Source organism: Lontra canadensis, unplaced genomic scaffold, assembly GCF_010015895.1.
Source record: "Lontra canadensis isolate GAN:19392208 unplaced genomic scaffold, GSC_riverotter_1.0 scaffold43, whole genome shotgun sequence".
NCBI classification, from domain to species: Eukaryota; Metazoa; Chordata; class Mammalia; order Carnivora; family Mustelidae; genus Lontra; species Lontra canadensis.
The window spans coordinates 15030507-15042535 of NW_022631037.1; the positions used below are offsets into that span (position 1 = coordinate 15030507).

Sequence of the window (12029 nt, forward strand, 5' to 3'; positions counted from 1 at the left end):
GAAAGAGGCCTTCACCCACACAGGATACTTCCCCTCACTGCAGGGTCCTAGAACACAGAGAAAATGAGGTCTTCTTCAAATGGCCCACATTCAGTGGCTTATGTCTCTTTCCCCTCTGTCAGCTTATGTCTGTGAGATAATCAAGAACCGGAGTCTCCTAAAATCCCCTCAAAATCTCTCCCACTCCAGTATTCTTTTCCTGCCTCCAAATCTTCCCATCATGGCAAAGTCTAAAATGGTCATCAATCGGGCACATTGAGGAAAGCAAAACAAATCACAATTAGTTTCTTTCAGCAGGTGTGTATAGAGATCTCCACTGTGGGACACAGCTTAGCTTGCTTGGAGGGAGGGGCTTAGATTTTAGTAAAAAGAATTTAAAAAGTAAATGACCTTTACTATAAATGCAATAAGAGAAGGGGTTTAAAAAAAAAAAGCTGCATAGATTTTAAGAAGAGAGCACACTGTGTGACTAGAAAAAGACTTCATGGAACAGGATTTAAGATGTGTTTTGAATGATAGTTTCCAGGATACAGTGGGACAGAGACCATCTCTCATAGAGACCAAAATGAACAGAATCAAACGTGTCTGGGAAATGGAAGATAGTATAACTGTGCTGGCATTTATAAGGAAGACACATACACCAGCCCTGGAAAGTTGCGTTCAGTCCAGGGAAGCCTTGGATGCCAAGACCATCCCATATATAGCCTTCAAGTAAAGCCAAATCAAAGGTAGGAATCTGTCCCTGGAAGCTGACTCTCCCCAAATATGAGGAAAAATAAATATCCATGTTCCTTATGAAGGAAAGTAATAGAGAAGAGATGAAAGTCTCCAGTATCAACATTAGAAGACAACATCAGACCAGAAACAACAAAAGAGAAACCTAACTTGCAAATTGATTTTGGTGTCTGAAAACTGAAGAGACACTTTTTAATTACCATAGGTCAAAGGGTAATAAGAAAATAAAGTATTTTAAACTGAATTAAAATGAAAATACCACCTATCAAACTGATTTGGGCAATTAAGACTTCCCTGTGCAAGCATGAGACAAATTAGCTTGGGAAGTGGGGGGAAAAAAAAACTTCATGAATGAAGCAGGGTAATCTGTGATTCTCAAGAAATAAAATTATGTTTTTGTGTATTAGAGTCTATAGGCTAATTAAGGCAGGCAGTGATTAGTACTTTATGGTGTCTGTTCTCAGGCACCTCCCCCTCCTTTCCGGCAGCTTTCCTTGTAAGACATTGGTCCTCTCACCCACTGACTCCCTCTTCACCTTGTTTAAGAAGATACGTACTAAAGAACTTTGATCTTCCATCTTTTGAAACTTCGTACATTTCTTTGAAATGCACCTACCTTGATGGTCCTTTACTTAGCAGACTGTAAAATAAAATTTAAATTTCCTTAATCTTCAGACACACTCAGCGCATCAGAAGCTTTATGGCCTCCTCTATTCCTAAACAAATAAGCCAGTGGCCAGTTGTTCAGTAAGCTCTGGAAAAGGGCAGCCAGCCAGCTTCTAGGCTATGCTAACGAAGACGCTGCTTTGACCCCATTCCTGAGATGAATGAATTCACCAGGAGGGCCCTTGAGGCAGTAGCTACATGTTTTAGGTAGCTCTAAAACATGGAATATGAGCCAAAGGAGATCTCAAAGTCCTCTAGTCTAAAGCCCTTTGGCATTAAATGTCTTCTGATAACCTTCCAATTCATTGTCCAGTCCACCACTCCCCAGAAGGCCCCTCCCATCATTGGCCAACTGGGCCCCTGTGGCTCAGTTTCCCAGGCTTTGAGCAAGATGCTGGAGTCAAGAGATAAAAACAGCTAGCTCTGTCTTCTCGAGTTATAATACAGGGGAGTTAGAATGTCCTTTATGCAAAAAGACATATCTACCTCCGTGCTGTTTATGGCTATTGCTTTCATTTGTTCCTGCTTTCATTCAATAAACATTGAGTGAGGACCCATACTGTGCCAGGCAGGCTCTGATGCTGGATGCTGGTGGTATGCTAGCAAGTAAGTCAGAGAGTTTGCCTTTTAGTTAATTTACTTTCTCGTTCTACCCATGGGGTCCCACAGAGGATAAATCAATCATTCGGCCACATGGCAGACCTTCAATTCTTTCTAATCCCCTTGCCATCCTGAATACATTCCTATGAATACATCCCATGGAGTCTCTATTACTCTTTTTTTTTAAGATTTTTATTTATTTATTTGACAGAGAGAGAGAGAGATCACAAGTGGACAGAGAGGCAGGCAGAGAGAGAGGGGGAAGCAGGCTCCCTCTGAGCAGAGAGCCTGACGTGGGGCTCAATCCCAGGACCCTGAGATCATGACCTGAGCCGAAGGCAGAAGCTTAACCCACTGAGCCACCCAGACGCCCCCTCTATTACTCTTAAGTGAGGACCCTAGAATGGAATTTCTGATGAGCTGGCATTAAGAGGCTGCCAACAAATGGCCCAGCAAACCTTCTTTCCCAGGACTCCTGTGTGCTCTATGCTGATCCCTCCAACTCTCATATACAATACAATGTCTCATATACAATCAGTGAGACCCATGGGAACACTTCCCCTTAATTACTCTATGTACGGATATGGGCAATATTTACCAAGACAGAGGCTTACCACCATCCATGAATTTGTCCCAGTGAGCTACTCCAAGTGATTCAATATTCATATAACCTCCTCCAATGTTCAAAGCCCTTTCAAGGCACCATGAGGATTGCAATGATGAATCAGAGAAGTGCCCATCTCTGAAAAAGCTCAGAGCAGAAAGAGAAATAGTCATGTCACTCAGCGGAAAGAAAAGTCACAGAGAGAGCTGCAGGCATGGGGTGGGGGCGTTGGACATCAAGAGACTTTATCTGGAGCTTGAAAGACAGGTAAGATTTGGACAGGCAGAGGAAAGAGGGAAAGAATTTCTAGAAAACAAAGATAACCACAGGCACACACTCGGAAGCAGAACCGTAATGGTGGGCTCCAAAGAAGCAGGGGTGCAACCTCAGGAATGTGAGCATGCAGCCAACAGAGGCCTGCCCCAACAGAGATAACTTTGAATGACAGAAAACTGTAGACCCCAAGAGTCAAATCGCATTTTTAAAGCCTATAGAAGTGGAATTTATACTAATTTATGCAAAAAAAAAAAGTGTGGTCTCCTTATATTTTTATAACTTCTACACAGTGATTCTCAAACTTTTAGGCTGTATCAGAATCATCTGGAGGGCTTGCAGAAAGACAGGTTGCCAGGGCCCCATGCCAGGGTATCTGATTCAGTAGATTTGGGGTCAGGCCCAAGAGTCTGCATTTCTAACAAATTCTCAGGTGATACCAACTCTGGGGTCTGGGGACCGCACTTTGAGAACAGGACCTCTCTTCTACAGAAAGAGAAGAGCTTCCTGGTGGCCGTCATCCTATATAAATGAAGCCCAGCGTAGCTTGGGCTACATTAGTATTTGATGCATTCAGGAGGGGCCAATGTTTGCGCATACTTGAAATGTGTTAGCATGGGTTGTCTTTAATATAATAAGCAATTCTGTTTGTTTTCTTCTTCCTAGTTTACTCTTCTTCACAAAGGTTTGTTTTATAAGAACGTCTAAGACAGAAGGAGAAGGGAGGGACCAGAGGGAAACCCATACAGTGTTTGTTAAACCTGTGGGTATGAAGTCTGTCCACAAGAAACAATGTCTGTAGCGGACAGATGAAGGTCAAGTGAAGTGATACTGATTAATATCTACTAGGTGCTGGGAATTTGGCTTGGCAGTCACACAGAATTTCATGACTCTCTCTCTCTCTCTCTCTCTCTCACACACACACACACACACACACACGCACATTCAGAGTTGAGACACATTATCACGTTTGACTACCTACTATGTGCTCCCCAGTATTGTACCTCAGGCTTTAATCCTTTCAATCACACTGCAAAGTGGTTGCTAGTATCCCATTATAGAATAAGCAAAAAGCTCAGAGCAGTTAGGTTACTTGTCTGGGCTCACAAAACTAGAAAAGGAAGTCCGAGAAACATTAGCTCAGGTCGACCAAGACCCTCAAACCCAAGCCAAGGCTTCTTGCCAGCCACCACGGACACCCATTCCATCCACGTGCTCCACTCATTAAACCAGTGCCGCAGTCCCCTCCGGGCTGCACACTCGTCCAGAGAGGTAGAAGTATAGCAGGGAAGAGGACAGAGTCCTCTGGAGGTTTTGAGTAGACAAGAGAGATGATCAAAGGGTAGTTTAGGAAAAGCAGCGCCCAGAATGCACCCTGGGATGGAAACGCTGAATCTCCATTCTGCACAATCTCCAGCACCTAGTGTAGTGCCTGGTACATAACACATACCCAGGAACTGTTAAATGAAATGGTGAAAGGCTGGAGTGTGTGCAGGATAAACTCAGTACAGAGGAGACGGGGCAGACGGAAGAGGAGAAAGCTCCTACAAGACCCCTAGCAGCATGTGGTGAAATCAGGAGTGCCAACAGAGAGGAAGAGAAGGGGGAAGACATGTTACAAGAGGACTCTACCAAAACACTACAGGGCTGAGTGATATGGGGGTCAAAGAAGAGAGGGACATCAAAAGTCTTTGAGGTCCCTGGGTTCCTGGGACAAGAATGGAGTGGTAAGGGAAGCCGGAAAGTCAAGGCAAAGAGCTGGCTCGAGGGGGAAGATGCTGACTTCAAGTTTTGAGAATGTGAAATGTAGCCCAACGGGACTGCCCACCAGGAGGACCGAAGGAAAGGCCTGGAGCCAGACGAGAGCAACCTGAGTGGCTCGGACTCACTGAGACACTCTCCGGAGTCGCTGAGATTTCTTACACCTGGCAGGCAGGTAGAGCCTGGGTTGAGCTAGCCCAGAGGCTCCTACCTGAACCAGGCAGTGATTCTCCAAGGAAGAGTCCCCTCTCCCTGCCAATGGGGATGTGGTGAGGAAGATATTTTGGTTAGAGGGAGTGTCATTTAAAAACAAACCGCCTATGTTCTCAATGAGCTTTTAGCCATGACAGGGCTTGGTATTCATATTTTTGAGAGCTAAAACAACATTAAGTGAGAAGTGAGGGGTTTTGTTTTTTGGTTTTTTTTTAATATTTGTTAAAGAAAAGCCACGGATGAGGAAGAAAAAAAGGCTGAGAAACACAAAATTAGGTGACAAGAAAACAAAGAAATGATTCAATGAAATGAACTCGGGGAGGTTATTATAAGTGGCCAACAGAAGGGGCAGATTGATTTTGTTCTCAGTCGGGAAGATGAAGGGAGGAGGATGAAGGAGTGGTGAAGCAAAGCGTTAACGATCACATGTCATGGACCACAACACACCAAAAAGTAGTATCTAAATAAAAAATGTTCCTGTTTGGAAAAGTCCAGAATTCCATCTCAGTGCTCTTGGCTTCCAGGAGCAAATGGTGGTGGGAGCAGACGTGTGAGCCCTTCCCCAAAGCTGGCTCAGCGACTGCCAGCCTCTGTCCTGGGGCCTGTAGCCAGCTACCCTCACTCCTTCCACTTTGCTGGTATTTGGGAGAAATGGCATTTGGAGTAAAAAACAGGCAATGAGTGGAGAGGCCTGCAGAGGCCTGCCTGGTGTTATTGTGTGAAGCCTGGAAAAAAATATTACAGATCAGCACGTTGGTAGTGCAGAGGCAGTAATCTGAAAACTAGTGGGCTTGGAACTTAACTAGGTGGCTCAAAAGAGGATCTGGTTCCAAGCCAAGAGAGCAATAGTCTCAGGAGAAAAAAAATAATCAACCTCATTGAAATCACTGTGACCAAAACAAAACTAGACACTGCATCTAGGGTTCCTATCAGTCCAATATGCAAGGATAGTGGAACCAAGGGAGGCTGGAGGGCCCAGGGTGGAATGTACACACCCGAGAACCAGTCTGTGATTGGAGAAATGCTTGGGTTTTGGCACCAGAGGGCGCCCTGAGCTGCCGGGCATCATTATGGATGGTTGTAAAACCAGTGTCCAGGTGCCCTGGGCGAGGCGGGATAGCCACCTGCCAGCTAGATAGCCACCTGCCAGCTTCCCTAGCCTGCAGTCCCCCCTGTGTCGGAATAGCCTTTCCTATCACACCCACTAACCGTGGGGGTCCCAAATTAGAGTGCATGCAGATCGTGACCCGACCAGTCAAGGCAGGAACAGGCCAGATTTTCACGACCGTGTTACATGAAAAAGTTATGGCCACTCCTTATAACATACGATTCTTGTGAGTTACTCATTAGACGGAGGCTCACAAGAGCCCACTTGTCCTCTAACAGCCCAAAGAATGTCTTTTGTTTGTTTGGTTGGTTGGTTGGTTGGTTGGTTTGGGTTAGGCCATTTGGAGAGGAACACTAAGCTCCAGTAACAAGAGTGGTTGGTTTTCCTTATTGCTTAGAAGTGGACAAGGAGGGTGGTCAAACTTCCAGGCCACTGACTTGGAAATACATGGCCCCTGATCCTTCTAATGGGTTCTGCTATCAACTCTTCAGTCCCGCTTTCCTTCTAAGAGGAAAAGATCATCCCTGTTGGTTCCCAGGGAGCCCCATAGGCCAATACCCACTGAACATCTTCTCTATGCCAAGAGCATTGTATGAATTATCCCTCAACAACAGTGAAGGGGAAATAACATTTTTCTACTTTGACAACTGAAGAGTAGGTCTCAAGAGAGTGTAGTGGCCTGGCCATTGAACTGGGATCACAGAGGGTGGGATCTGAGCCCAGATCGACCCAACTCCAGAGCAAGTGCTCTTTCCACAATACTATGCTACCGTGCAGAAGAACCGAATCTGCCTTGGTCTTTGGACCAGGGTACACAGGGGAGCCAAAATCTGAGAGTTTCATTCTTGGAAATGCTCAGCCCATGCCAGATGCTAAACTGACTTGGACAGCAAAGAAGGCACATAATCTCACAAGTGCTCTTCTGCCATGCCTGGCTGTGACCCACCTGAGTCTGGGTCAAAGCCATGTCCAAGAGACAGACAGGCATACGGAGCACTCACACCAACTGCATTCCTCAGTCAGCATCGGTGCTCCAAAGGCAACAGCAGTGGAGACCAGCACACATCTCTCTGGAAGAAAACGTGCCCAGGACCCAGAGATCTGTCCCCAGAGCCCAATCTAAGACAGCATGTAGTAATGCCATGCCTCCATAAAAGGGACAATCTGAATGAGAGAGAGAACTTGGCAACCTGGCCAGGGCAGTTCTCAGCATGACCTCCCTTTGGCTAGCCTGGAAATCTAAGTTGTGTGATTTTGCTCTTAGACAAAATACCTGGAGTCTGAAGATGCCAAAAGCATGATAGAGACATGTTAGTTCTGAGCTGTACTAAAGGAATTCAAACCTGGCAACCAGCATGGCTTGCTTTCACCAGTCCATAGGAATCGATGGGCAAGGTAAGTACACATCCCATGTCAGCAAAGGGCCTTCATCCAGAGGCTAAGACCCCAATGCCCCAGAGAGATCCTGGCAGCAACGAGACATGTTGGAGCCAGCGACCACCCAAGGTCTTGAGGGCCAGAGCTCTTTATCTCCCCACATACATTGCCAAACACAAGAAGTATAGAAATTAATGCAGGAAGGAGGTTTATTGGCCATTTTGTACAGGAATCCAATTACATCTTAGGAAAGGCTGAAGCACTGGAGTAGAACCAAAATCCCAGAAGAGGTACTGGGAACAAACAATAGCTTAAGTGAAAGACAGTTACAGCTTTGGGGGAGAAACACAGCCTAGGGACGCACAGGGAGCCACTGCTTAGAAGTTTCTGTTACATTTTGATTCAGTGAAAATGCCTCCAGTGAGTTTGGTCTTCCTGGAAGGAACACTAAGCAGGTGAGGGCAACCAGTCTTGACCTTCCATGCTGGCACTCAGACCTTCAGAATCGGGTCTCAGTGCTGGTGCCACCGGCTTAGAGAGGGCTGCAGGTGGCAGGGGCACAGCCTGGACAAAGGACACAGGAGGCAGCCATAGAGCAGGGATTCATGGGGAGTCTGCAGGGGGGGAGAGAGAGAGAGGAAGAGTTAGACACGAGAGGTGCAAAGGTGTCTCAGGGACGCACAGAAAGGGCAACGCCAAACAGGTAAAGGACGGGTCTACCACCAAGTCACAGGGCCGCATGAACTCCGTATGACCAGTTCCTCGTCCACCCTCATCTATGTCTTTCCACATCCAGGAGCCCTCTGGGGGGGTACTCGGCTTAGGAATCAGCTCTTCATATAACTGACCTACAGGGCAGTCTGCACACATCAGAGAGCTGAGTGCGTCCCTTAGCCAGCATGCACAGGGAGCCTTGTTCTTTCCGATGACATCTCCTTCCACAACCCCATCAGTTATCTCTGAGGACCCACCTGACCATCAGGTATCTATCTTGGGCAGAAAAAGACCCAATCACACATACTTGCAGTCCTCGCTCTCCAGAAGTTTCCGGTATGTGGCAATCTCGCACTCCAGCCGGGCCTTGACGTCCAGAAGCACCTGGTACTCCTGGTTCTGCCGCTCCAGGTCACCCCGGATCTCGGACAGCTGCTCCTCCACGTTGCTGATCAGCATCTGCATCTGGGCCAGCTCGGTGCCGAAGCGGGCGTCAGCCTCACACAGGGAGTTCTGCAGACAGTCTTTCTGTAATGGCAAAGGGGTAGGCAAGTGGAAAATTGTGGACTGTAGCCCTCAGTCTCTCCAGTAAGACTGTGACACCCCGAGGTATTGCCAGACCTGGAGAACAATCTAGCTCCTGTTAGAAGACCTCAGCTAGCAGACCTCAGCCAGCAGACCTCAGCTAGAAGAACTAACAATGTGCCATTGCTCTTCATTGCAGACCCAGGATAAGTGTGCAGGACCTGCCCCATATGGGCGAATGTTCATTACCCAGCATCCACATCTATGAAAAGGTTCTTGCACAGGCAAGGAAGTCAAGGTTTGAACTGTGTCCTGGTCTGTATTTAAGGGAGGCAGGTACTGAGCCAGGAACTGCTCTTGGGAGTGGGAGCCAAGCAGAGGCCTCTAGGCCTCTGTGCAAAGGAACTCACCAGCGTGTGCTGGGCCTGAAGCTCCACCTCCAGGGCGTTCACCGTGCGTCTCAGCTCCAGGATCTCTGACTGGCAGCACCGCAGCTCCTCGGAGCACGACATGTCCTGCTTGCTGATGCTTTCAGACTGAAGCACAAGGGCACAGAGACATGATCAGCAGCCTTCCCATGGGAAAGCCAGGGTCCCTCCCAGCTCTGAGGCAGTGCCCTCACCTGATCTCGGAACCACTCTTCCAGATCATTGTGGTTGGTCTGCACCATGGCCTCATAGTGGCACCGCATCTCCTGGAGCACCCTGCTCATGTCCACGGTGGGCTCCACGTCCAGCTTAATCTGGAGCTTGTCCCCAAGCTGGCTCCTCAGAATGCTCACTTCCTGCAGGAACAGAAGGACCCACATCCTGAGTGAGGAAAGGGCTTTTGACAGAGCAGATGGCACCTGAACCCCTCCTCCAGACAAACAGCTTTAGGGATGCCACCACTCGTGCACTGATGTAAAAAGTCTTGCCCATGGTCCACTGGGAAGAGCCCATTTGGACGCCTTCCTAAATTGACAAGGCAAACCTTTACAGATAAGAAGCTCTCCTTCCACCACCTCCCACACAGTCAGCCTGACTCCCAGACCCAGATCAACTCTTCATCCCGATGCCAACTGAGCCCAGGTTTGAATCCTAGAGCCCCAAGGTGAGCAGTGCTCTCCTTCCTGCCCAGGACCCTCCCCCAAGGGTCTGCAGCCCTGGGCCCAGACCTGTTCGTGGTTCCTCTTGAGGCAGAGCAGCTCTTCCTTCAGGGACTCCTGCTGGGCCTCCAGGTCAGCCTTGGCCAAGCTCAGGTCATCCATGAGCTTGTGCATTCCACACATGTCTGCCTCTACCACTTGGCGCAGGGCGTGCTCACTCTCGTGCCTTCCAGCACAGGAAATGCAAAGTCAGCGGGACACCAAGGACATCCCCTCTCAGCTGCCCCTGGTTCCCACCCAACGTGGATCCTCATTTCCTCAATTCATCAACATTCACCCTATTGGATCCTGTAGCTACAGAGCTCATGGTCAGGACAACTATCATTATGCCCACTGGATGGGATGAAATGGGAAACTGAGGCTCAGAAAGAATAAATGGATATTCCAGGATTGTCTGCTTGGTCAATAGTAAATACACAGATTCAACCAAAGTGTTCAAACAAGAATGCAGTGTCCATACTGCTAAAAAAGATCATTCAGCTGGAAAAGAATGGCTTAAAAGTAAGCCTTCTGGACCTAAAGCTTTCTAGTTTATCCCATGGATTAATCATTTTGCAGGATTTTTACACCTTTCTCATTCATTCAATTGCAACTCTTGAAAACAAGGAACTACAGTGACAATTTCTCCCACCGATGAATTTGGCCAAGAGTCAGTGCATCTGTCAACAGCCAATGCACTGAAAGTTTATTCTTAAAATGACTTGATTTTGTTTCTGGCTCTAACACCAAGTTCTCTTATCTTCTAGATGTGGGGAGAAAATGACATGGGACCTGACCAATCTAGATGATTCTTCCTTTTTTTGTTTCAATGCTTTTGTTCTCTTTCTCCTATATAAGGACAATTTCTAGTAATAGGTTAAATTATGGTTTGGAAAGGAAGAATGTGAACACTTAGGTATTGATCCATTAATGCTTCTAGCCAGCAACTATTTTCAAGCATCTACTTTGGGCAAGTACCATGATGGGCACCTAGAAATAGAACAAAAAAGAGGAGTCACTCTGAGCCCTCTTCTGGCCCTACTTACTTGATTCTGAAGTCATCAGCTGCCAGCTTGGCATTGTCAACTTGGATAATCATCCTGGTATTCTCAGCCTTGCTGCAAAGGATCTGAGGAAAAACAGGAAGACAGTTTGCACACAAAACATCATACTCTGGGCTCCAGCTCTACAGGTAGCATCTACACTCATATTCGAGAGAATCCAAGAACCCAAAGCTCCTTGAGCCTTCAGGACCATGTCCTATGGGTATGAAGCTAACAAATCTCTCACTGACTTGGTTCTGGGGCAAAGGTATGTTTAATGGAAAGGAGAAAAATGCCATGCCCTTCCACCTTCCTCAGACCCAGCACACCCCAAGCTACTCTAAACCTCACCTTCTGCTGGAGCTCCTTGATGGTCTGGAAGTAGGACTGGTAGTCTGGACATATGGTAGATTCATGGCATTTGCTCGACTCTCGGATCTTGATCTCCAGCTCCTCGTTGTCCCGCTCCAGCTGGCGCACCTTCTCCAGGTAGTTGGCCAGACGGTCATTCAAGAACTTCATAGTTACCTTCTCATGGCCATTCGGGGCACCTTCCACATAGTTCTCACAGACTCCAATGTTGCCGGGAATGTTGCAGGTCCCTGGCAAGGGGCAAGCAGTGCAGCAACTGAAGGGCATGCACAGACTGGGTTTGCCCAGAGGTGTTGCCCCCACACGTGCTCGGTTGGCATGTGCCATGGTGGCTGACAGGCACAGGGAGGCAGCCCTGGCCTCTGCCCCAGGCTGGCCCACAATGTCAATGGAGGGGCCATAGACATTTGTTGGGGCAGGCAACCTGGTGCTGCCCGGACACTGGGATGAGCTGATGTAGCAGGAAGTCATGATGTTAGGCTGAGGTTGCACAGAAGGTTGGAGAGCAGCTGGAAAGGTCAAGCCACTGAGTCTGACAACCTCCTTCCCTCTTGGGCCTTTTATACCCCATCCCAGGTGGGTGTTGGCTCCATCGTTTGACCTCAGTGCCTCGATTCTCTCCCTATTGTTGTACGGTCATCCTGTTACTCAGCTGTTTAGTTTACTATTAAGAGTTCCCCGCCTCATTATAGGAATGTTGATGAATTTGTGGTGCCCTTTGATTTTTCATATCAGGTTATCTATTGACAAAAGGTCAGAGATTTCTATTTCTACCCAACAATCACCAGCAGTTAATTCAACTTCCAGACGTCCTCTCTCTGGACTGGGCCAGTATCTCTATGGATGTGGACACCCTCAAGGATTGAATCTTTCAGCCAGTGATCTTTGTAGCAGAAGGGACAATGACTCCTG

The 12029-nt window shown here is 47.6% G+C and overlaps 1 protein-coding gene across 1 annotated transcript; it reads right to left on the minus strand.

Moving 5' to 3' along the window:
* Positions 1–7540: 7540 nt before the first annotated feature.
* On the minus strand, positions 7541–11588 carry LOC116875836 (keratin, type I cuticular Ha7-like). The gene is made up of 7 exons (XM_032871605.1): positions 11097–11588; positions 10749–10831; positions 9733–9889; positions 9199–9360; positions 8987–9112; positions 8359–8579; positions 7541–7951 (listed from the first exon to the last, which is right to left on the minus strand). Exons 1-7 carry the CDS (start codon positions 11586–11588, stop codon positions 7870–7872), a joined length of 1323 nt encoding a protein of 440 aa, XP_032727496.1. The 3' UTR covers positions 7541–7869.
* Between the last annotated feature and the right edge of the window lie 441 nt (positions 11589–12029).